At 40.3% G+C, this 26,007-nt stretch overlaps 2 protein-coding genes, 1 non-coding gene and 1 pseudogene across 3 annotated transcripts; 3 read left to right on the forward strand and 1 right to left on the reverse strand.

The window, feature by feature from the left end:
- The first annotated feature begins 13,193 nt into the window (after positions 1-13,193).
- On the forward strand, positions 13,194-14,417 carry LOC148562210 (uncharacterized). The gene has a single exon (XM_088490833.1). The coding sequence runs from the start codon at positions 13,194-13,196 to the stop codon at positions 14,415-14,417; it is 1,224 nt and encodes a 407-aa protein (XP_088346959.1).
- A 468-nt stretch (positions 14,418-14,885) lies between these two features.
- On the forward strand, positions 14,886-15,818 carry LOC148562211 (uncharacterized). The gene is made up of 4 exons (XM_088490835.1): positions 14,886-15,036; positions 15,142-15,346; positions 15,437-15,576; positions 15,661-15,818. The coding sequence occupies exons 1-4, from the start codon at positions 14,886-14,888 to the stop codon at positions 15,816-15,818; spliced, it is 654 nt and encodes a 217-aa protein (XP_088346961.1).
- Positions 15,819-23,455: 7,637 nt separating this feature from the next.
- On the reverse strand, positions 23,456-25,703 carry LOC148562212 (uncharacterized; annotated as a pseudogene).
- Positions 25,062-25,169, forward strand: LOC148562213 (small nucleolar RNA R71). Its single transcript, XR_015887536.1, has one exon. It is a non-coding gene; the product is annotated as a small nucleolar RNA R71 (small nucleolar RNA).
- Positions 25,704-26,007: the final 304 nt, after the last annotated feature.

Below are 26,007 nucleotides of genomic sequence, written 5' to 3' on the forward strand. Positions count from 1 at the left end.
GTCTAAGTTAACCAACGATTCAAATAAAGGACATTTATTGTTTTCCTCTTAGAGTTAATGGTGTGCTATTATAAAGAACAAAAGGGATAAGTAGGTGATAAACCCCAATTTTGTGGTTTATATTGTGTAGAATTTAGGGGGTTTTGTCAATATTTTCCGCACTTTTTCACAAGAAATGCATGGTTTTGTGTTTCCTTCTTAATATTGCTCCATGATGAAAAACATGCTTATTTAGCCTTAAAATTGCCATATTTTAATCCTCTTCTATTGCCATTCGATGCTGTGATGTATTTGTTGAGTGATTTCAAAAATTATAGGGTAGGAATGGCCTATAAGAGAAGAAGAAAGCATACACAAGAGGAAGGAACATGAAGATTTGGATTTTGGGAAATTCAGCATTGGCGCGCACGCGCACTCCACGCGCACGCGTGGATGAGGATGGCTGGAAGCGGCATGAAAGGATGGACGCATCCGCGTGGATCAGAGGATTCCTATCAATGCACACGCGAACATGGCGCGCACGCGTGGATCATAAAAGCAATCGGCGCGCACGCACGCATGGCGCGTACGCGCGGGAAGCTGCACGCCTGCACGTGACCTCATTAAAGGAAATCGTGCCTGGCGATTTCTGAGGCTCATCAGGCCCAAATTCAAGCTGTTTCTGCATGAAAAAGACCCAAGGATGCTAGGGGGAAAGGGGGGATTAATCATTTTACACTTAGACACAATTTTAGCTAGTTTTTTGGTTCTTTGTTCTTCTAGAGAGAGAAACCCTTGTTCCTCTCTAGATCTAGTTTCAATTTGATCTTCCCTTGTTGAATTCTGAATTAGATCTTGTTAATTACTAGTTTTAATTGTTCAATTTGAATTCCTTGGTATAATTTTGCTTAGATCTTGTGATAGTTTTATGAATTCTTGTCAATTGTCACTTTATACCCATTTCATGAATGTTGTGAATCTTGACTTGTTGATGTTACATTGATGATTTTTATGATTAATTGTGTTGTTTGGATGATTGTATGTTGATAATTGTTAGTGGGTACTTGTTAATTTCAATTTAATTGCAATTTGGAACATGTCTTTTGTTAATGCTTACCATGTGTTCGATGAATTGTTTACCTTAATTATGGAGTAGTTCTCTTTACTTTTGGCCTAGGCTAAGGGAATTGGATAAACTTGAGTCATTGGGTCTAATGGATTTGAGGATTTGGGAGCCCTTAGTGGTCAATTTGATAGCCATTGATGCTAACCTTCTATTAAGTCAATTAGTAGTGAGGTTAGAACTTATGGTTGATGTTGACCAAACCATTTGACGTACTTCAAGTATAGAAGTAGACTTAATGAGTTTGGTTCCTCATAATTGTCAAGATATGGTTATTAGACAAGGATGGTGACCCCAATTCCCATGCCTAGCCAAGAGTTTCTTTTATCATTCATATTTGAAAATCCAAATTCTTAATTACTTGTCTTAGTTATAGTTACTTGTTTAGTTTAGAATAGAATCATATTGGATGTTACCTGTTAGTTTGGAATTGCTCATGTCTTGCTTAGTTATTTGAATTAGTTTCTTGCATTTTAAGATTGCTTGCTTGTTAAGATTCCCATTTATTTTCTTGCTCATGACTTACAACCCCGGAATTCTAACCAATGTTGAAGCACATGTTTGCCCATTCGTTGTGAGACGACCCGATGTTTGAATACTTTGGTTATTTCTGTTGGGGTTGAACTTGTGACAACCAAATCCCTTCTAAATTTGATACTCGGGGATTGTTGTTCGGTAGAGCTATACTACCAACGCGGTTTTCATTGAGAAATTCTATTCCGACGTAGCCCCCGAGTCCACATCAAATTTTTGGCGCCGTTGCCGGAAAATGATTGCAACATATGCCTTTACATTGGTTATGTGAATATGTGAATATTGTAGATAGTTTAATTGCTTTCAATACTTAGCTATAGTTTAGATTTCTTTTACACTTGTGCTATGACTCTCAAGTTTGATGACTCGGTCTCAACCGAATTCTAGCTTAGCCGATTTTGATCCTGAGATTGAAAGAACTTTGTTACATACTCGGTAAGCTAGACGGCGGTTGGATTATACGGCTAGTACTTCGGCATCTCTTGAGGAACATACCGAATTACTAGGCGGTACCGAGAGTGACTTGGAGTCCGCTACTTCTTATTCTTCTATTGGCACTAATAATACATCTTTGCATCCTACAGGTGAGCCACACATGGCGGAGCCACGTCGGATCACTTTGCATGAGTAAGGAGCTCCGGATATCATACTTCAACCGTTGCAAGCAAGGTATCCTAACCTTGATCCAAAATTTGAATTGAAGAGTAGCTTGATACATCTACTTCCTAAATATCATGGGTTGCCAGGTCAAGACCCCATCTGACATCTAAGAGATTTTCAAGTTGCTTGTTCTACGGCTCAAAGGCATGGAGCCGATTAGGTGGCTATCATGGTTTTTGCCTTCCCTTTCTCTCTTGAACGGCAAGCGAAGACATGGTTTTATTCGCTACCGGATGAGATTTTGACTAATTGGAATTTCTTGAGAAGAGAGTTTCTAGATAAATTCTTCCCATCGGAGAAGACCGACTACATCCGAAAGGAGATTTCGGGCATAATGCAAAGAGACCAAGAGAGTTTGTATGAGTATTGGTCTCGGTTCAAGAGACTATTGGAATCTTGTCCACACCATGGAATGAACACTCACTTGCTCATTAGCTACTTCACCGGAGGTCTTTGTGTGGAAGATAGAAGATTGCTCATCGCTTCTAGTGGTGGTTCCCTTTCGAAAAATAAGACGGAGGGAGAAGCTTAGAATTTGATAAAGGATGTTGCCGAGGCTACACAACATACAAGGGTGAGAAGTAATCCTCTCAAGGGTGTGATAGAACCATCCCCTTCCGAATCAAGCCTAACCAAAGCACTTGGAGATATGACCACCATCCTTACACAAATACAAAAGGATCAAAAGGAATACTACTCCATCCAAGCCGTCTAAGCCCCACCTCCGGTTGCTCAACTTGAAGGCCCTCCTAGGATTTGTGGTTTGTGCTCTAGCACCACACATTACACCGATCAATGCCATCAAATTCAAGAGGAACATGCTCTTGTAGTAGCCAATGTGAATTACAACAACCGTCCATCCTATCCCTCTCAAGGTCAAAATAATTACCGTCAAGGTGGTAACCAACATCAAGGATGGAGGGATAATGCACAAGGAAGCAATCAAAACCAAAGATGGAACAACTCTTCTCACCACAACAACAACCAATCTTCATCCCAATACCACCAAAACAACACCAACTACCAAGCCAACCAAGGCCACTCCAACCAAAACCAAAACAACTACACCAAGTACCAAGCACCACACCATAGACAACAATCTAACCAAACTCCTCCACCTTCCAACAATCAAGTTGATGAGCTTAGAGCCACCATGGAGAAACGGGGTGAGAGCAATAAGGCTCAATTTGATGCCTTGGGCGCTCAATTGGATAACCTCACCAATATGCTTTCAAAGATGGCCATGTCAAACCAACCATCAACTCCCAACAACAATACCAACTAACCCTCAAGTTCTTCTAACCTTCCATCCCAACCCCAACCAAACCCAAAGGGCAGTCTCAACGCCATCATTCTACGGTCGGGGACTACATTGGAGGAGATACCTCCAAGGGTCATGGGAGACATTCATGAGGAAGAAGTGGTTGTTGAAGCTACACATGAAGAAGAGGTGGTAGACAAAAGGCATGAGAAAGAAGGAGTAAACCTCAAGGAACCCAAGAGAAAAGCTATAATGGATGAGTCCATCCCTATTCCATTCCCTTCCATGGTGAAGAAGGCAAAGAAAACACTGGAATTTGATTTGAACATGCTTCAAGTGTTTAAGAAGGTTGAGGTAACCATACCACTTCTTGATGCTATTCAACAAATTCCAAAGTATGCAAAATTTTTGAAAGACTTGTGTACACACAAAGATAGGATAGGAGAATTGGAGACATTATCCTTGGGAAGTTCAATTTCTTCCTTGATGGAACCTATTCCAAAGAAATGTGGTGACCCTGGACCTTGTTTGGTGTCTTGTTGTATTGGCGGATACACTTTTCATGATTGTATGTGTGACTTGGGAGCTTGTGTAAGCATCATGCCACTTTCTATCTATGTGCGGTTGAATTTAGCTCCATTAAAGAAGTCGGCGGCGAGGTTTGTTAGCCAATAAAAGTGTGATCACAATGATGGGAATAGCGGAAGATGTACTTGTAGCGATCAAGGATCTGATTTTTCCGGTTGACTTTTACATCCTTGAAATGCCTCCAACAGAAAATAGAAGCTCATCCTCCGTTCTATTTGGTAGACCCTTCCTCAAGACCTCTAAATTCAAGTTAGATGCCTTCACCGGCACATATTTCTTTGAGGTTGGAGACAAAACTATCAAGTTCAATTTGGAAGAAGCCATGAAATATCCTCCTGAAGAACACTCCGTGCTCCGATGTGATGTAATTGATGAAGTGGTAGCGGAAGTACAAGAAGAGGACCACAACAAGTTGTGCTACCCTATTGTTGAGGAGACGGATGACCAAGAGGATGAACATGAGAAAGTTGTCAAGAATGAACTCCATGAGCTTGATGAAAAGGAACCTCAGCTTGAGGCAAAGAGTGAACTGAAGCCCCTTCCATCTCATTTGAAGTATGCTTTCTTAGAGGACAACCAAAGGTTTCTGGTCATTATTGCTAGTGAGCTTTCAAGTAAAGAAGAAGAAAATCTCCTAGATGTTCTAAGAAAGTACAAGAAAGCAATAGGATGGAGACTAGCGGATATTGTGGTAATTGACCCCCTGATGGGATATTTTAGCGGAGAAACGAATTTCTCCTAAAACACCCAAAACTAACCGGCAAGTGCACCGGGTCGCATCAAGTAATAATAACTCACGGGAGTGAGGTCGATCCCACAGGGATTGAAGGATTGAGCAATTTTAGTTTAGCGGTTGATTTAGTCAAGCGAATCAAGATTTGGTTGAGAGATTTATGATTTGCAGAATTTAAATTGCATAGAAAGTAAAGGGAATGGGTAGTTGGCATGAAATTAAAGAGAATAGGAATTAAAGTGCTGAATCTTAAAGAACAAGAAATTAAATGGCAGAAACTTAGAACACAAGAAATGTAAATTGCAAAATCTTAAAGTGCAAGAAATGTAAATGGCTTGAATTGTAAAGGGAATGGGGAGTTGGATTTGCAGAAATTAAACAAGGAAATGTAAAATTGCAACAAGCAGAGGAATAAAAGAACACTTGGATTGAATCAGATCTAGAAACAGAATTGTAAATGAGCATGAAAACAGTAAACAGGGAATGGGAAATGGGAAATCCGGATCTCAGGACCCAAGAGACTAGAAAACCAAGTCTAGATCTCAATGCCTTCCTAGATCCAACAAGAACAATTGCAAAGGAAATTGTAAATTGTAAAGAAAGTAGGTGAAGAACAATTAACCAAAACTGAAATTCAATTTTGCAGTAAAATAAGGTAGAGAGGTCTCAGGATGAGATTGAAACAGAATTTCTTCAATTCTCCAACCCAAGATCCAAGACAAGTGTAATTGAAATTCAAAACAAGAAAACTAAGAGGAAGGGAATTCAATTCTCCTTCCCCGAGACTTAGAAATTAAAATTCACTCAACACCAAAATCTTTCTGAAAACTCTCTATGAAAACTCCAAAGAAAAGCTCTTCTAAAACTTAAATTCTAATCTATTTATACACTTTCTTCAAATGGTCTTCAAGCCATCAATTAGGCCTTTGCTCTTGGTGGAATTAGGTTGAGAGAGGCCTTGGTTGATTGCTCTTGGAGTTTGGAAAAGAACCGAATTGAACCGGGTTGGAATCATGAAAGCTTGAGTGAAAGTTGGAGTAAAAGTTAGGGTCTAACTTTTGCTCCAACTTTTCACATCAGCACCCTTGTTTTGCTGATACCAACGTTGGGGCAAAAGTTAGGGGTCTAACTTTTGCTCCAACGTTGTCCTCCCCTTAGTTATTCATGGCGCCAACGTTAGCCAGAAAGTTAGGGGCTAACGTTGGCGCAAACTTTTGCTAGCCCAGTGAGTTTTTCAAGCGCCAACGTTAGCCAAAAAGTTAGGGGCTAACATTGGCGCAAACTTTTGGTGCATCCAGGGAGTGTTTTTCATGCCAAAAGTTAGCCAAAAAGTTAGGGGCTAACTTTTGCTCCAACTTTTGCCCAAAAGTTAGCCAAAAAGTTAGGGGCTAACTTTTGCTCCAGCTTTTGCCCAAAAGTTAGCCAAAAAGTTAGGGGCTAACTTTTGCTCCAGCTTTTGCTTCCTGGTTCATAATTTATCCAAGACTCAAGTCATTCCTCCTAGCCATTCCTTCTTGCATCAACCTTTCTCCAAGCTTTCTTCACCTATCATTAATCAACCAAACACATCAAAGCTATGCTCAAAATCATGAGATATTCATTCTTTCATAATATATGACAATTATAGCATAAAACCTCATGAAATAGCATGAATTCATACATGGTTGATTAAATCAAAGGAAACATGAAAATCTACCCAATTGGCTTACTTTTGGCTCAAGAAAGTGCATAATTCAATTGAAAACAAAAGAAAAAGGCTAGTGAAACTAGGCTAAGATGACTTGTCATCACAACACCAAACTTAAAGCTTGCTTGTCCCCAAGCAAGAAATGAATTATGCTCAATGGTTCTTTCATTTAAGATGGATTGAAGAACAACTTGTCAGGTCCTGTGAGTGAAGTGATCAAGTGTCAGTGGGGTGAACTCTAAATCATATGCTCATGCATGGGCTTCAGTGCTCACTAGTCCTCACATATTGGGAGTCTTAGGTCTTAGGATTTTCATCCAAATGGTATCATGGAGATCTCTTTATATGTAGTCACCTTGAAGCAGCTTATAGTTTCTTTGCTTTGGCCTCGACTCTAAGTGTCATGTCTCAAAGCGGCTCTTTAGATAAGCTTTCAATCAATACTCCTAAACCAGTTGGTTTTAAGGTATTAGGTGTTAAAGCACCCCTAAGGATTTACTTGCTCAAGCCTCTTTCTTTGACACAACTCAACCACAAGAATTTTACTAGGCTAACAACTCTTTGAGTCATTGTTTCTTCTTTCTTTTCTGCCTAGTAATTGATGCTCAGAGCCTTGGGCCATGTTCTTTTTGTTTTTGTATTTTCTTTTCTTTCTTTTGTTTTGTTTGCTGCTTCTTGGATCAATAGATTTTTGAGAATCTCCACAATACTTCTTTGAACTTCATGTCCTGCCTATGAGCTCCCATGCAAGTTTTCACAAGCATGCAACCTCAATACATAATCATACAACTAGAACCACCACTTCTCCTAATCTTTTGCTTGCCTCAAAATTTTTTTGATTCCTCAATCCTTCTTTTCAAAGAACTTTCATGTGATGCATTCTTGAACATTGAGTGCAAACAAGTTTTGAAGAGAAAAATGTTGTGAATGATCAAGCATCTTGCTTATTGAATTACAGAAAAACTATGCTATGCAGATAGATAATCAGGGAAACTAAACCACTCTCAATCATAGCAGTGTTTGATGTAAGATAATCACTTAACGATACAACCTTTTGGAGTTCGCTTGCTTCACTCCTCATCATCATCATTACTGATCCACACATTCCTCTTTCATTTTTTGTTGATGATGCTTAATCCTCCCAAAGGCTTGTATGATGCTCTGTAATGATATTGAAAGTTGCTTATTCCCCAAGCACTTGGAAAAATGGTTAGCATGTATGATTTATTTGTGGGCCCTTGAACTTACTTTGGTGTGGGAACACCAAACTTAGTACCTTGCCAATGGTTCTCATGCATCAGGTTAACCATGTGTGAAACTCTTTTTCTTTTTTTTTTTCTTTTTCAAAAGCAATAAAACTGAAAACTAGGAAACAGCATAATAGTTAACTAGTTCATCCAACATGCTTGAAGCCAGCATGATGCAGAAAGTGAGAATGTGTTTTATGATGGGATTTTGGTGGAACACCAAACTTAGAATCCTTCATTCTCCCTTAGATTGTTTTGGTGTGCAACACCAAACTTAGCTTCTTGCAATATAGATAAAACTAATTAACCTTTTTATTGAAATAGATATGAAAAGATAGTTACCTCCGGTTGGGTTGCCTCCCAACAAGCGCTCTTTTATTGTCACTAGCTTGACATCCTTCACTCTGTGCTCATGGAAGTTGAGGCTTCTGTTGCCTTAGGTTTCCTCCTCTTGCAATGGGCTTCCTTCCCTCTGTTTCTCTTTCCATAGCCTTCTTACTTTCCTCCATGACTCCCTTCTCTTTCGACACAGCATCCTTTTCATGGCTCTTTGGGTTCAGAGTCCCCTTCTTCTCACCCAATTCAGCAAGGTTTTGAACCAGTTGTTCCATCTGCCTTTCAAGTCTTCTGAGTGAAGCCTCCTGGTTCTTGCTTATCATCTCTTGATGTTTCTTTATTTCTTCCCGCTCTATTGCCATCATTTCTTGAATTTTTATGGACCTCTCCATCAGCATTTCTAGAATATAGATTCTTTGAAAGGTTGGAAGTGGTTGTGGCTGTGTCAATTGTGGTGGTTGATGAAGGTCATTTTGAGTGAATGGTGAGGTAGGACGGGGTTGGAAGTGTGTGTGATTGTTGTTGTGGGGTGTGTTTTAAGTTGATTTTTGAAGCTGGGATTGTTGCAGTTGAAGTCCCTTGGTCTTTGGTTTTGGTTCTCAACCCCCTCCCATTAGAATGAGTTCTCCAAGGTGGATTGTACACATCATTCTGAGGCCTATGTTGGAGCATGCTAGAGTGATTGCTTGGAGATTGTAGTTGCTCATAACTTTGTTGCTCATGGTTAATGGCCCCAAAACTGTGTTCAGCTTGATTACACCCATATGAGCTTTGAGTCAGGTTGTATGTATGTACTACAGCATGTCTCAACTCAGTGATTTTTCTAGCCATCATGTCTAGTTGTTGTAGAGTCTGCTGATGCATCTGTTTGTTTTGGCTTATTACTGCACGAGCACCTTCAATTTCTTTCTCTTGTGTGAATGGATGCACTTCTGCCTCTGGCTTAACAACTCTCTGTGATGGGTTCAATTTGACTAGGAGTCCATTCATCAGTTCTTCCCATCCGATAATGCTTCCTTGTGGAAAAGCTTCAAACCATTGGGCAACATCATTCATGGCTATGGATAGTTGCTTCGAACTATGGGTTACGTTATCATCCAAGGTGGGGATATTACTCTCATGATTACTAGAATTTGTTGAATTCCCCTCCATGATCTGCACAGTCACAAACAATTCAAGTGATGATGGAATATTTTTAAGCTTAGAATGTGATTCAGAAGGTTAGCTGGCACAAAGCATCAAACAGTTGATGGACTTGGGAGATTAGTGGCAGAAATTGCTTCTCTTGTGTAAGCAAGAGCATTGCATAGAGCCAGATTTCCAGGAAAACTTCACTTTGTTGCTAAAGCAAAGTTTCAGTCATCTCAGGAAAAAATTCAAACAGTTAGTGGGTTAATTGAAAATTAAAGAACAGAAAAGTAAAAATGCTAGATCTAGATCACCACCTCACTTAATCATTGTCAATCTAATCAATCCCCGGCAACGGCGCCAAAAACTTGATGGGATATTTTAGCGGAGAAACGAATTTCTCCTAAAACACCCAAAACTAACCGGCAAGTGCACCGGGTCGCATCAAGTAATAATAACTCACGGGAGTGAGGTCGATCGCACAGGGATTGAAGGATTGAGCAATTTTAGTTTAGTGGTTGATTTAGTCAAGCGAATCAAGATTTGGTTGAGAGATTTATGATTTGCAGAATTTAAATTGCATAGAAAGTAAAGGGAATGGGTAGTTGGCATGAAATTAAAGAGAATAGGAATTAAAGTGCTGAATCTTAAAGAACAAGAAATTAAATGGCAGAAACTTAGAACACAAGAAATGTAAATTGCAAAATCTTAAAGTGCAAGAAATGTAAATGGCTTGAATTGTAAAGGGAATGGGGAGTTGGATTTGCAGAAATTAAACAAGGAAATGTAAAATTGCAACAAGCAGAGGAATAAAAGAACACTTGGATTGAATCAGATCTAGAAACAGAATTGTAAATGAGCTTGAAAACAGTAAACAGGGAATGGGAAATGGGAAATCCGGATCTCAGGACCCAAGAGACTAGAAAACCAAGTCTAGATCTCAATGCCTTCCTAGATCCAACAAGAACAATTGCAAAGGAAATTGTAAATTGCAAAGAAAGTAGGTGAAGAACAATTAACCGAAACTGAAATTCAATTTTGCAGTAAAATAAGGCAGAGAGGTCTCAGGATGAGATTGAAACAGAATTTCTTCAATTCTCCAACCCAAGATCCAAGACAAGTGTAATTGAAATTCAAAACAAGAAAACTAAGAGGAAGGGAATTCAATTCTCCTTCCCCGAGACTTAGAAATTAAAATTCACTCAACACCAAAAGCTTTCCGAAAACTCTCTATGAAAACTCCAAAGAAAAGCTCTTCTAAAACTTAAATTCTAATATATTTATACACTTTCTTCAAATGGTCTTCAAGCCTTCAATTGGGCCTTTGCTCTTGGTGGAATTGGGTTGAGAGAGGCCTTGGTTGATTGCTCTTGGAGTTTGGAAAAGAACCGAATTGAACCGGGTTGGAATCATGAAAGCTTGAGTGAAAGTTGGAGTAAAAGTTAGGGTCTAACTTTTGCTCCAACTTTTCACATCAGCACCCTTGTTTTGCTGATACCAACGTTGGGGCAAAAGTTAGGGGGTCTAACTCTTGCTCCAACGTTGGCCTCCCCTTAGTTATTCATGGCGCCAACGTTAGCCAGAAAGTTAGGGGCTAACGTTGGCGCAAACTTTTGCTAGCCCAGTGAGTTTTTCAAGCGCCAACGTTAGCCAAAAAGTTAGGGGCTAACGTTGGCGCAAACTTTTGGTGCATCCAGGGAGTGTTTTTCATGCCAAAAGTTAGCCAAAAAGTTAGGGGCTAACTTTTGCTCCAGCTTTTGCCCAAAAGTTAGCCAAAAAGTTAGGGGCTAACTTTTGCTCCAGCTTTTGCTTCCTGGTTCATAATTTATCCAAGACTCAAGTCATTCCTCCTAGCCATTCCTTCTTGCATCAACCTTTCTCCAAGCTTTCTTCACCTATCATTAATCAACCAAACACATCAAAGCTATGCTCAAAATCATGAGATATTCATTCTTTCATAATATATGACAATTATAGCATAAAACCTCATGAAATAGCATGAATTCATACATGGTTGATTAAATCAAAGGAAACATGAAAATCTACCCAATTGGCTTGCTTTTGGCTCAAGAAAGTGCATAATTCAATTGAAAACAAAAGAAAAAGGCTAGTGAAACTAGGCTAAGATGACTTGTCATCACCCCCGCAAGTGCATGCATAGGATATTTCTCCAAGATGGAGCTAGGCCGGTTAGACAACCGCAAAGGAGGCTCAACCCAACCATCCTGGATGTAGTGAAGAAAGAGGTCACCAGATTACTGGATGCGGGTATCATATACCCAATCTCTGACAGTGAGTGGGTGAGCCCGGTCCAGGTCGTCCCAAAGAAATCGGGCCTCACGACGGTCAAAAAGGACGATGGTGAAATGGTCACTAAAAGAGTACAAAATGCGTGGCGAGTGTGTATTGATTACAGAAGATTGAATGCCACTACACGGAAGGACCACTACCCCTTGCCCTTCATCGATTAGATGTTGGACCGTTTGGCGGGTAAATCTCACTACTGCTTTCTTGATGGATTTACTGGCTACTTCCAGATTCATATTGCTCCTGAAGATCAGGAAAAGACCACATTTACTTGTCCGTTTGGCACCTTTGCCTATAAAAGGATGCCATTTGGACTATGTAATGCACCTGCCACTTTTCAGCGGTGCATGACGAGTGTCTTTTCTGATCTAATGGAGAATTGTCTGGAAGTCTTTCTGGATGACTTCAGCATTTATGGTACTTCGTTTGATTGTTGCTTAGATAACTTGGCCAAGGTCTTAGCTAGATGTGTTGACACTAACCTTGTCTTAAATTTTGAAAAATGTCACTTCATTGTACGACAAGGTATAGTGTTTGGACATGTAGTATCTCATGAAGGCATTTCTGTCAATGTTCTGAAAACCGGTTCGAACTAGCTGGTCGAACCGGTCGAACCGTGAACCGGACACTAAAGCGGTTCGGTCAACAAAGAAAACCGCAGAATTTGATAACCGGCATTGAACTGACGAACCGGCCGGTTACCGGTCGGTCGAACCGAACCGGGACCCGGCCGGTTTTTTAAGCTGCCAGCAAAACGTCGTCGTTTTGCAATGTGGGAACCCTAATTCCCTTTTCTCCTTCGTCACTTCGTGCTTCTCCTTCACTCCAGCCTCCAGCGTCCCAGTCCCACACTCCCACTCCCACAGCACAACACCGACGAGGCCACGAGGCCACGACCCACCACGACCCACCGGCCACCACTGTGAGAGACAGAACGCCTGAAGCACTCAACGCACCAACCTCCATCGCGCCCTCAGCAGCGTCGCGCCCTCAGCAGCGTCGCCCTCAGCAGCGTCGCGCCCTCAGCAGCGTCGCCCTCAGCAGCGTCGCGTCCTCAGCAGCGTCGCGCCCTCAGCAGCGTCAGCACGGTCAGCGCCCTCAGCCACTTCGCCGTCAGCGTCTGCCTCTGAGAGAAAGCAATAGAGAAGCGTCAGCACTCAGCAGCGTTGAAGAACTGAAGTCCTCATTTCCAGGTAATTTTTATTTTTTAATTTAGTTATGAACATGATTTTGTGATGAAATCTGATATTCTGTGAACTCTGTGAACAAAGAATTTTGATGAAACTTTGAGTCTCTGAAACTGTTATGAGTGAACTGACTGAACTATGATGAAGTCATGAAACTGTGATGAAATATGAATTGATTTTGTGAATTCTGATTTTGTAAAATCTGATAGTGTGAACTCTGATTTTGTGACATGATTTTGTCATTGTGAACTCTGGTTTTGTATACTCTGATTTTGAGAGATGATTTTGTGAATTGAATTCTGAATTTTTTGAACCTGAGATGTTGTTTGTATACTCTGATTTTGGAATTTGGATGTTGTTTGTTCATTTGCTGTGAACTTGAGAGTTGAGATTATTGGGTTGGATTGCTGGTAATATTTAGGTATGGAAGAAAGTATCAACCAAGACCTACCTAGGAATAATAATGCTGAAAATAATTCTGCTTCGAATGAACGTTCTCTTCCTCCCGCGAGTAGCGAAAATCAGTCACAAACTTCTAGTGTTAGGGGGAAAACTGATCTTGCTTGGAGATACGTTGCTTTACAGAATATAAATGGAAAGCCGCATTACCAATGCTTATTTTGTTTGAGTACTTTTGGGGGCGGGGGAATTAATAGAATGAAAAAGCATTTGGCGAAGATAGGTGGAGACATAAAGAAGTGTTCTAAGGTCCCGTATGATGTAGAAAAACAAATGGAAGGTTTGTTGAAAGAGATTCAGAAAAGTAAAACTAGTAAAAGGAAAGTAAGTTTCAACGAAGAGGGTACCGATGAGTGTGAGGATGCAATTGATGAAGCAATAGCGCAAGAGGAACAACAAACTCCGAGTCAGTTACCAACTAAGGAGGTTGTTGGAGGCGATCCAAAAAAGAAAGCAAAAATTATTATTCCTCCTATGTTTGCACCAAGAACAACTCCGGGAAGTCAACCAAGTCTGAAAAGCGTGTTTCAAAACAAAGAGGCGCTTCATGAAGTTGATAAGCGAGTGGCTAGATGGCTTTTGGATTGTAGGATTCCTTTCAATGCGGTTATGTCACCTTTTTTTCAAGATATGTTGGATGGTGTAGCTGGCTTTGGGCCTGGTTATAAAGGTCCTTCTTATGACTCTTTGAGGGTTAATTTATTAGCCGATCTCAAAAGGGAGTGTCAAATGGTTGTTGATAGCTATAGGTCTGCTTGGAAAGAAACTGGATGTACTCTCATGGCTGATGGTTGGACAGATCAAAGGCAAAGAACATTGATTAATTTTTTGGTTTATTGTTCGAAAGGGTTGTGCTTTGTGAAATCTGTAGATGCGTCAAGTATGGTTAAAAATGCTTCTAGCTTGTGTGACTTGTTTTCAAAGGTGATTGAATGGATTGGACCTGATAATGTTGTTCATGTAGTGACCGATAATGCTGCGAATTATGTTGCTGCTGGTAGGCTTATTAATAAGAAATTTGAAAATATTCACTGGTCACCTTGTGCTGCTCATTGCTTGAATCTTATTCTAAAAGATATAAGCAGCATGCCACATATTTCTAGCCTTGCAACACGTGCTTCGAAGATTACCGTGTTTGTATATAATCATACGGTGTTCTTGTCCTGGCTAAGACAAAAAGAGGATTGAAGGGAGATTGTTCGTCCAGGTGCAACTCGTTTTGCCACTGTCTTCCTCACATTGATGAGTATCTTTGAGCGCAAATCGGAATTACAACATTTGGTTGTTGATACACACTTTACCGGACACAAATTAGGAAGGAGTGCTAATGGGAGAGCTGTGAGTGCAATTATCCTAGACAATAAATTTTGGGATGATTGTTTTACTGTATGCCAAATTGTGAGTCCGTTGATTAAATTGCTGAGGTTGGTAGATGCCGATGATAAACCATCATTGGGAATTGTTTATGAAGGTATGCTGAGGTCAGAAAATGGAATCAAAGAAATGTTCAAGCATAGGAAGAGTGCATATCAACCTTACACAGAGATTATCAACTCAAGATGGGACAAACATTTGAAAAAAAATCTTCACGCAGCAGCCTATTTCTTGAATCCTGATTGCTTTTTTTCTGAAAATTATAGAGAATCACCTGATGTCATGCGAGCTTTACTTGATCTTGTTACATTGCATTGCAAGGTTAATAATTTAGATTCAGTTGAGGCAATGAAAGAAATACACATATATAGAGATCGAAAGGAAAGCTTTGATAGGCCTGAAGTTGTTCCAGCTGCAAAAAAACTTCAACCTGGTAATAATATCTGTTTGATAATAAGCTTTAGTTATTTACTTATTTTATGTTTTGATTTCCTTAATTTGATAACTAATACTTGAGATATGGGATTGTAATTTATAGATGAATGGTGGAGGTTATTTGGTAGTTCTGCTCCATGTTTACAAAAAATGGCAGTTCGCATTCTTAGCCAAGCATCTGCTTCTTCAGGGTGTGAAAGGAATTGGAGTCTTTTTGATCAAATTCATACAGCAAGAAGGAATAGATTGGAGCATGATAGGCTAAGTGATATTGTGTATGTTACATATAATTTGCGTCTTAAATCCAGGTAATTTATATTTCATCCTTTCATTTCATATCATTAGATTTTGTATAGCTAATATACTAGGCTTATCATATATTGTATTTAATTTGTTAGGAATGAAAGAAAAAAAAGAAAGCAAAAGTCCCAATATGATCCAATCGATATTGAAACTATTGATAAGGTTGATTTTTGGGTGACGGAAGAGGTTGTTGAAAAAGAGCCTGATCTTCCAAGTAATATTGAAGACTTGCTTGGTGAGTATTATAGTTTATTGAACATATAATAAATTACAATAGCTTGGATCTTTAATTTATTGATAATGTGTTATATTTTCTTAGATGAGATTGATGCTGATTTAGATCAAGGTGGTGGTGGTGGTAGTACTAGTACATTTTATGCTGCACCACTTGCTTTTTCTGGTCCAAGTAGTGGAAATGAAGGTGATGAAATCAATGACGCAAATCTGCAACAAATTATGGAGGATTTTGATGGTTGATGACAAATTTGGCTCATTTTGATGCTGCTATGTTATGTTTGGTTGTTTGTTTGTTGACTTTTGAACTTTGAATTTGTATTTGAATGAGATTATAACATTTGGTTTATGTAGTACTTTTAATTTGAATGATATTTTCAAGTTTAGATTAGACTATAATTATATTTTTATGTGCTTATTTATATTTTATTTATTATTTTATTATAAAACGGTTTTTACGGTTCAACCACGGTCGTACCGGTTGAACCTATGAACCAGTGAACCAGTACCTAGAGCGGTTCGATGACCGGTTCGGTTTTCAGAACCTTGATTTCTGTAGACCCGGCTAAGGTCGATGTTATCACCACTTTACCTCACCCCTCATCTATGAGGGAGGTCTGCTCGTTTTTAGGACATGCAGGATTTATAGGTGCTTTATCAAAGATTTCAGCAAGATTGCTTTGCCATTGTCACACCTACTCCAAAAAGATGTGGAATTTGAGTTTGACAGTGAATGTGTGAAAGCTTTTGAAGAGCTAAGGAGAGTTCTTACCACGGCACCGATTGTGCGAGGTCCCAACTGGACGTTGCCATTTGAGATAATGTGCGATGTGTCAAACCATGCTGTAGGTGCCGCGCTTGCACAGCGCGATGGTAAACTCCCTTATGTCATTGCTTACTCTTCTAAAACTCTAGATGCAGCACAATCCAACTATACCACTATTGAAAAAGAACTCCTAGCTATTGTTCATGCTTTAGATAAATTCAGATATTATTTGTTAGGATCAAAGATAGTGGTATACACGGATCATGCAGCTTTAAAGTACTTATTGACAAAGAATGAGTCAAAGCCTAGACTTATACGTCGGATCTTGCTTTTGCAAGAATATGACATTGAGATTAGGGACCGGAGTGGATCTTAAAACCTGGTTGTGGATCATTTAAGCCGCATTGAGAATTTGAAATTTGATCCATTTCCGATCAATGACTCATTCCCATTGGATAGTTTGCATGCTGTGTCGGATAGCTTTTCTTGGTTTGCCCCAATGGTGAACTACTTGGTTGCGAAAATCTTCCCTCCTAACTTTTCAAAAAACCAAAGGGACAAGTTGAGGAGTGATTCCAAATACTATATTTGGGATGACCCTCACTTGTGGAAGAGGAGCGTGGACCAAGTAATTGAAAGATGTGTCCCAGAGTCTGAAATCCAACCCATTCTTGAAGCTTGTCATTCGTCCGAATATGGTGGCTACTTTGGCCCACAAAGGATCGCTAAAAAGGTGTTGGATTGTGGATTCTGGTGGCCAACCTTATTCAAGGATGCTAACCGGTTATGTGTGTCTTGCCATCAGTGTCAGAAGTCGGGAAACACATCCCAAAGGGATGAAATGCCTCAGCAACCTATGTTGTTCTGTAAGATATTTGATGTATGGGGCATTGACTTTATGGGACCGTTTCCCAACTCGAGTGGGTATCTGTATATTCTGTTAGTGGTTGACTACGTGTCAAAGTGGGTAGAGGCCATACCTACCCGCCTTGACGATGCCAATACCGTTGTTTCTTTTATTAGGAATAACATTGTATGCTGTTATGGGTCACCACGAGCAATCGTGAGCGACCAAGGATCCCACTTTTGTAATAGGAAGGTAGAGGCATTGCTCAAGTGCTATGGAGTGTCGCATAAGGTTGCTACTGCTTATCATCCACAAATAAATGGACAAGCGGAAGTGTCCAACCGAGAAATTAAGAGAATCTTGGAGAAAATGGTCAATCCACAAAGAAAGGATTGGAGCCTCCGGTTAGGAGATGCACTATGGGCGTATAGAAAGGCCTACAAGACTCCGATAGAGATGAGTCCCTTCTGGATCGTCTATGGTAAGGCATGCCACCTTCCGGTGGAGATTGAGTATGGAGCCTATTGGGCAGTAAAGCAGTGCAACATGGATTTAGCCAAGGCGGGTGAAGCCAGGAAGTTACAACTAGAGGAGCTTGAGTGTTTGAGGAATGAATCATATGAGAATGCCCAGATCTACAAAGAATAGACTAAAGCATTTCATGACCATCACATCCAGAAGAAGGACTTTCAAGAAGGTGATGAGGTTCTCCTCTACAACTCGAGGCTTCGATTCATGCCTGGCAATCTCCGTTCTAGATGGGAAGGACCTTTCAAGGTGAAGGAGATAAATCCCTATGGAGTGGTGGAGTTGTTTGATCCCAAGAGTGAAGCAACTTTCAAAGTGAATGGACATAGAGTGAAGAAGTATCATGGCTGGTGTGCGAAATCGTGATCTTTACTTCCTTGGTAACGACGCTAAAAACTTCATACGCACGTTCATATTCTTAATTTTGTTTCACAACTTTGTACAACTAACCAGCAAGAGCACTGGGTCGTCCAAGTAATAAACCTTACGTGAGTAAGGGTCGATCCCACAGAGATTGTCGGTATGAAGCAAGCTATGGTCACCTTGTAAATCTCAGTCAGGCAGATTCAACTGATTTTATGAATTGATACATAAAAGATAAATAAAATATAAAATAGGATAGTGGTACTTATATAATTCATTGGTGAGAATTTTAGATAAGCGTATAGAGATGCTTTCGTCCCTCTGAACCTCTGCTTTCCTGCTGTCTTCATCCAATCCTTCCTACTCCTTTCCATGGCAAGCTGTATATTGGGCATCACCGTTGTCAGTGGCTACATCCTGTCCTCTCTGTGAAAATGGTCCGATGCGCTGTCACTGCATGGCTAATCATCTGGAGGTTCTCGATCATACTGGAATAGGATTCACCATCCTTTTGCGTTTGTCACTACGCCCATCACTCGTGAGTTTGAAGCTCGTCACAGCCATCCCTTCCCGGATCCTACTCGGAATACCACAGACAAGGTTTAGACTTTCTGGATCTCAAGAATGGCCATCCATGGGTTCTAACTTATACCACGAAGATTCTGATTAAGAAATCTAAGAGATACTCATTCAATCGTAGGTAGAACGAAAGTGGTTGTTAGGCACACGTTCATAAGGAATGATGATGAGTGTCACGATCATCACATTCATGTTGAAGTGCGAATGAATATCTTAGAAGCGGAATAAGTTGAATTGAATAGAAAAATAGTAGTACTTTGTATTAATTCGTGAGGAACAGCAGAGCTCCACACCTTAATCTATGGTATGTGGAAACTCTACCGTTGAAAATACATAAGTGATGAGGTTCAGGCATGGCCGAATGGCCAGCCCCCAAACGTGATCTAAAGATGAAACTAAAGATGTAAATACAATAGTAAAAAGTCCTATTTATACTAAACTAGTTACTAGGGTTTACAGAATTGAGTAAATGATGCAGAAATCCACTTCTGGGGCCCACTTGGTGTGTGCTTGGGCTGAGTTTGAAGTTTACACGTGGAGAGGTCATTCTTGGAGTTGAACGCCAGTTTGTGACGTGTTTCTGGCGTTGAACTCCACTTTGCAACTTGTTTCTAGCGCTGAACGCCAGACTGCAACATGGAACTGGCGTTCAACACCAGTTTGCGTCATCTAAACTCAGGCAAAGTATGGACTATTATATATTGCTGAAAAGCCCTGGATTTCTACTTTCTAACGCAATTAGAAGCGCGCCATTTGAAGTTATGTAGCTCCAGAAAATCCACTTTGAGTGCAGGGAGGTCAGAATCCAACAGTATCTGCAGTCCTTCTTCAACCTCTGAATCTGATTTTTGCTCAGGTCCCTCAATTTCAGCCAAAAAATACATGAAATCACAAAAAAACACACAAACTCATAGTAAAGTCCAGAAATGTGAATTTTAATTAAAAACTAATAAAAATATACTAAAAACTAACTAAATCATACCGAAAACTATGTAAAAACAATGCCAAAAAGCGTATAAATTATCCGCTCATCAATGGCTACAAGCCCCCAAAAGAGCTAGAGGTGTTCCTATTGGTGGATGCACCAAGGAGAGAGGCAGCTTAAGAAAAGGACCGTCCAACTTAAGGACGTTAAAGAAAAGTGCTTGGTGGGAGGCACCCTACCGTGGTAAGATCTTCCTTGTGTATACCATCTAGTTTATAACCCTAAATTCTTGTGAATTTTGTGATTTATTGATGATTGATTAATTACATAGGAATGCTAGTTTTATTCTTGTTTAATAAATAGGATGTTCATATAGTTTTCATCATTTTGGTATGGATGAATTGTTGAAGTAGGGAGAATGCCATGTTTTGGATAATACATGAAATTGTGAAGTGCTCTCTTTGACTACTAGCTTAAGCACCTACCAAGAATATGTTAGAATAGGTCTTGTTATGTTGAAAAAAAAAAGAAGAGAAAAAGGAAAAATGGGCACCGACGCGCCAGCGCACTGTGCGCGCGCGCGCCGGTGGTGCACTTCCAACTCTTGGGCCAAAAACCCGAGAGTCATGCCCACTTCATGCTCATCTCGCGCCAGACACCCACGCGTCCGCGTGCTTGCCGCCCGCGCGCACCTTTGCAAATCGCCCATCGACGCACAAGCGCATTGTGCGCGCGCGCGCCGATGGCGCTATGTGGACTCCCTGGAACGAAGACCAGAGAGTTATGCAACATTTATGCCACACTTGTGCCCGCACCGACGCGTCCGCGCCGGTTGCCAACTGACTCAACCACGCGCCTGCGCAAGGTGAGCGTCCGCGCGCTTGCGCCACTCACCAACTCTGGTACAAAACCCAGAGACTTATGCCAACTTTGTGCCAGTCTTGTGCTAGGGGCACAACTGACCTCGCGCATGCGCACCACTGACGCGCACGCGTCCCTTGCCAACATCTCACCGACGCGCCAGCGCACTGTGCACGCGCACGCCGGTTGCGCGAATTAGTTTTAAAGCTTCGCGCCTTGTTCTGTTCCCCTTTCTCACCTCTTTTCATATCTTCTTTCTCCTTCTTCCTTCTCCATCAATTCTCCTTTCTTCTTCTTCTTCCACAATCCACCACTACCGTCTCCGGCCACTCACCGGCGACAACCACCTCTTCCGGTGGCACTACATCTCTTCCATTTCTTTCTCATCTTCACAAAAGAAATTTCAACCTTGTTCTTTTACACTTCTCAAGGTTCTACTCCCTCCATATCTCATTTATTATTTTCTTTGCATTATTTCTTCTTTTAGTTAGACTCTTTTTTGTTTGCTTACTTTTCATTTTCCTTATTTTTCCATGGACTATTATATATTGCTGAAAAGCCCTGGATGTCTATTTTCTAACGCAATTAGAAGCGCGCCATTTGAAGTTCTGTAGCTCCAGAAAATCCACTTTGAGTGCAGGGAGGTCAGAATCCAACAGTATCTGCAGTCCTTCTTCAACCTCAATATGATTTTTGCTCAGGTCCCTCAATTTCAGCCAGAAAATACCTGAAATCACAGAAAAACACACAAACTCATAGTAAAGTCTAGAAATGTGAATTTTAATTAAAAACTAATAAAAATATACTAAAAACTAACTAAATCATACTGAAAACTATGTAAAAACAATGCCAAAAAGCGTATAAATTATCCGCTCATCACAACACCAAACTTAAATTGTTGCTTGTCCCCAAGCAATTGAAAATCAAATAGGATAAAAAGAAGAGAATATACTATAAATTCCAAAATATCAATGAAACATAGCTCCAATCAGATGAGCGGGACTCGTAGCTTTTTGCCTCTTGAATAGTTTTGGCATCTCACTTTATCCATTGAAGTTCAGAATGATTGGCATCTATAGGAACTCAGAGTTCAGATAGTGTTATTGATTCTCCTAGTTCAGTATGTTGATTCTTGAACACAGCTACTTTATGAGTCTTGGCCGTGGCCCTAAGCACTTTGTTTTCCAGTATTACCACCGGATACATAAATTCCACAGACACATAACTGGGTGAACCTTTTTAGATTGTGACTCAGCTTTGCTAAAGTCCCCAATTAGAGGTGTCCAGGGTTCTTAAGCACACTCTTCTTTTTGTTTTGGACCTTGACTTTAACCGCCCAGTCTCAAGTTTTCACTTGACACCTTCACGCCACAAGCACATGGTTAGGGACAGCTTGGTTTAGCCACTTAGGCCAGGATTTTATTCCTTTAGGCCCTCCTATCCACTGATGCTCAAAGCCTTGGATCCTTTTTGTTACCCTTGCCTTTTGGTTTTAAGAGCTTTTGGCTTTTTCTGCTTGCTTTTTCTTTTTCTCTCTTTTTTATTTTTTTTTATTTTTTTCTGCAAGCTTTTGTATATTCACTGCTTTTTCTTGCTTCAAGAATCAATTTTATGATTTTTCAGATTATCAGATAACATTTCTCTTTTTTCCTTATTCTTCAAGAGCCAACATATTTAACATTCATAAACAACAATTTCAAAAGACATATGCACTGTTCAAGCATTCATTCAGAAAACAAAAAGTATTGTCACCACATCAAAATAATTAAACTAGTTTCAAGGATGAATTTGAAACCATGTACTTGTTCTTTTGTAATTAAAATATTTTTCATTCAAGAGAGGTGATGGATTCATATTCACTACTTTAAGGCATAGACACTTGAATACTAATGATCATGTAATAAGACACAAATATAGATAAACATTTAACATAAAAATGAAAAACAGAAAATTTAAGAACAAGGAATGAGTCCACCTTAGTGATGGTGGCGTTTTCTTCTTGAGGAACCAATGATTTTCTTGAGCTCTTCTATGTCTCTTCCTTGTCTTTGTTTCTCCTCCCTCATTGCTCTTTGATCTTCTCTAATTTCATGGAGGATGATGGAGTGCTCTTGATGTTTCACCCTTAGTTGTCCCATGTTGGAACTTAATTCTCCTAGGGAGGTGTTGATTTGCTCCCAAAAATTCTGTGGAGGAAAGTGCATCCCGTGAGGCATTAGTGGTTATTGAAAAAAAAGCAATGCTTTTTCCACACCAAACTTAAAATGTTTGCTCGTCCTCGAGCAAAAGAAGAAAGAAAGGATGAGAAGAAGAAGAAGAGATGGAGGTGTGTTGATGGTTTGAATTTGAGCGGGTGGGTGTAGGTGGGTTGTATGATGGTTTTAGGGGAGTAATGGAGGTGATTGGTAGAGGTTATTTTTGGGGAAGAGTGTCATAGAAAGAGAGGATGAGTGTTGAGAAAAGGGGCGAATATGAGTGGAGGTAGGTGGGGATCCTGTGGGGTCCACAGATCCTGAGATGATCCTGTAGGGTCCACAGATCCTGAGGTGTCAAGGATTTACATCCCTGCACCAATTAGGCGTGTAAAACGCCTTTGCATGGAATTCTGGCGTTTAAACGCCGAAGTGATGCTTGTTCTGGGCGTTCAACGCCCATGTGCAGCATGTTTCTGGCGTTGAATGCCAGCTCCATGCTTTTTTCTGGCGTTCAGTGCCAGCTCTGTGCTCTGTTCTGGCGTTGAATGCTAGCCAGATGCTCCTTACTGGCGTTTAAACGCCAGTAAGTCCTTGCTCCAGGGTGTGATTTTTCTTCTGCTGTTTTTGATTCTGTTTTTAATTTTTGTATTTATTTTGTGACTCCACATGATCATGAACCTAATAACACATGAAAGAACAATAAAAAAAAATAAAATTAGATAAATAAAAATTAGGTTGCCTCCCAACAAGCGCTTCTTTAATGTCAATAGCTTGACAGTGGGCTCTCACAGAGCCACACAGGTGATCAGGTCAATTTTATAGACTCCCAACACCAAACTTAGAGTTTGATTGTGGGGGGCTTTGGTTGACTCTGTACTGAGAGAAGCTTTTCATGCTTCCTCCCCATTGTTACAGAAGGATAGCCTTGGGCCTTAAACGCAAGGTAGTCCCCATTCAATTGAAGGACTAATTCTCCTCTGTTAACATCTATCACAGCTTTTGCTGTGGCCAGGAAGGGTCTTCCAAGGATGATGGATTCATCCTCATCCTTCCCAGTGTCTAGGATTATGAAATCAGCAGGGATGTAAAGGCCTTCAACCTTTACTAACACGTCCTCTACTAGTCCATAAGCCTATTTTATTGAGTTGTCTGCCATCTCTAATGAGATTCTGGCAGCTTGCACCTCAAAGATTCCTAGTGTCTCCATTACAGAGAGTGGCATGAGGTTTATCCCTGACCCAAGGTCACATAGAGCCTTCTCAAAGGTCATGGTGCCTATGGTACAAGGTATTAAGAACTTTCCAGGATCTTGTTTCTTCTGAGGTAATGTCAGTTGATCCAGATCACTTAGTTCATTGATGAGCAAGGGATGTTCATCTTCCCAAGTCTCATTACCAAATAATTTGGAATTTAGCTTCATGATTGCACCAAGGTACTTGGCAACTTGCTCTTCAGTAACATCCTCATTCTCTTCAGAAGAAGAATACTCATCAGAGCTCATGAATGGCACAAGGAGGTTCAATGGAATCTCTATGGTCTCCAGATGAGCCTCAGAGTCCTTTGGTTCCTCAAAGGGAAACTCCTTGTTGATCACTGGACGTCCCAGGATGTCTTCCCCACTGGGATTCACGTCCTCTTCCTCCCCTGTAGGTTCGGCCATGATTGTTATATCAATGGGCTTGCACTCTCTCTTTGGATTCTCTTCTGTATTGCTTGGGAGAGTACTAGGAGGGGTTTCAGTGATTCCTTTACTCAGCTGGCCCACTTGTGCTTCCAAATTTCTAATGGAAGACCTTGTTTCATTCATGAAACTCACAGTGGCCTTAGATAGATCAGAGACTAAATTTGCTAAGCTAGATGGATTCTGCTCAAAATTCTCTGTTTGTTGCTCAGTGGATGATGGAAAAGGTTTACTATTGTTAAACCTGTTTCTTCCACCATTATTAAAGCCTTGTTGAGGCTTTTGTTGATCCTTCCATGAGAAATTTGGATGATTTCTCCATGAGGGGTTATAGGTGTTTCCATAAGGTTCACCCATGTAATTCACCTCTGCAATTGTAGGGTTCTCAAGATCATAAGCTTCTTCTTCAGAAGATGCCTCTTTAGTACTGTTGGATGATTCCTTCACTCCATTCAAACTCTGAGAGATCATATTGACTTGCTGAGTCAATATTTTATTCTGAGCCAATATGGCATTCAGAGTATCAATTTCAAGAACTCCCTTCCTCATAGGCGTCCCATTATTCACAGGATTCCTTTCAGAAGTGTACATGAACTGGTTATTTGCAACCATGTCAATGAGTTCTTAAGCTTCTGCAGGCGTTTTCTTTAGGTGAATGGATCCACCTGCAGAATGGTCCAGTGACATCTTTGATAGTTCAGACAGACCATCATAGAATATATCCAGAATGGTCCATTCTGAAAGCATGTCAGAAGGACACTTTTTGGTTAGTTGCTTATATCTCTCCCAAGCTTCATAGAGGGATTCACCTTCTTTCTGTCTGAAGGTTTGAACATCCACTCTAAGCTTACTAAGCTTTTGAGGAGGAAAGTACTTGGCTAAGAAAGCCGTGACCAGCTTATCCCAAGAGTTCAGGCTATCTTTAGGTTGAGAGTCCAACCATACTCTAGCTCTGTCTCTTACAGCAAACGGGAAAAGCATAAGCCTGTAGACCTCGGGATCAACCCCATTGGTCTTAACATTATCACAGATCTGCAAGAATTCAGTCAAGAACCGAAAAGGATCTTCAGATGGAAGTCCATGAAACTTGCAGTTCTGTTGCATCAGAGAAACTAATTGAGGTTTAAGCTCAAAGTTGTTTGCTCCAATGGCAGGAATTGAGATGCTTCTTCCATGTAAATTGGAATTAGGTGCAGCGAAGTCACCAAGCATCCTCCTTGCATTATTATTATTTTCGGCCATATTGTCTTCTTCTTTTTCGAAAATTTCTGTCAGATTTTCTCCAGAGAATTGTGCTTTAGCTTCCCTTAGCTTCCTCTTCAGAGTCCTTTCAGGTTCAGGATCAGCTTCAACAAGAATGTTCTTATCCTTGTTCCTGCTCATATGAAAAAGAAGAAGAAAGCAGAAAATATGGAATCCTCTATGTCACAGTATAGAGATTCCTTTATGTGAGTTGAAGAAGAGAAGAATGTAATGTAAGGAAGAGAAGAGGAAAAACTCGAACACAGAGAGGAGGATGGGGTTCAAATTTTTGGGTGGAAGAGAAGTGTTAGTAGATGAATAAATAAATAGAAGGAGATGAGAGGTGAGGGAATTTTGAAAATTAATTAAAATAAAAATTAAATTTAAAGTTAAATTTCAAAAATTAAAGTTTGAAATTAAATTAAAAATTAAAATTTAAAATAAT

Source organism: Arachis ipaensis, chromosome B6, assembly GCF_059453495.1.
Source record: "Arachis ipaensis isolate K30076 ecotype BB chromosome B6, ASM5945349v1, whole genome shotgun sequence".
Classification (NCBI taxonomy): Eukaryota; Viridiplantae; Streptophyta; class Magnoliopsida; order Fabales; family Fabaceae; genus Arachis; species Arachis ipaensis.

What these genes read in the sequence shown, in the direction of transcription:
- LOC148562210 (XM_088490833.1), top strand. Translation starts at nt 13,194, where the DNA reads ATGGAAGAAAGTATCAACCAAGACCTACCTAGGAATAATAATGCTGAA.
- LOC148562211 (XM_088490835.1), top strand. Translation starts at nt 14,886, where the DNA reads ATGCGAGCTTTACTTGATCTTGTTACATTGCATTGCAAGGTTAATAAT. An exon ending in TGCAAAAAAACTTCAACCTG is followed by an intron (nt 15,037 to 15,141) that starts GTAATAATATCT and finishes TGTAATTTATAG; the next exon opens with ATGAATGGTGGAGGTTATTT. An exon ending in AATTTGCGTCTTAAATCCAG is followed by an intron (nt 15,347 to 15,436) that starts GTAATTTATATT and finishes TTAATTTGTTAG; the next exon opens with GAATGAAAGAAAAAAAAGAA.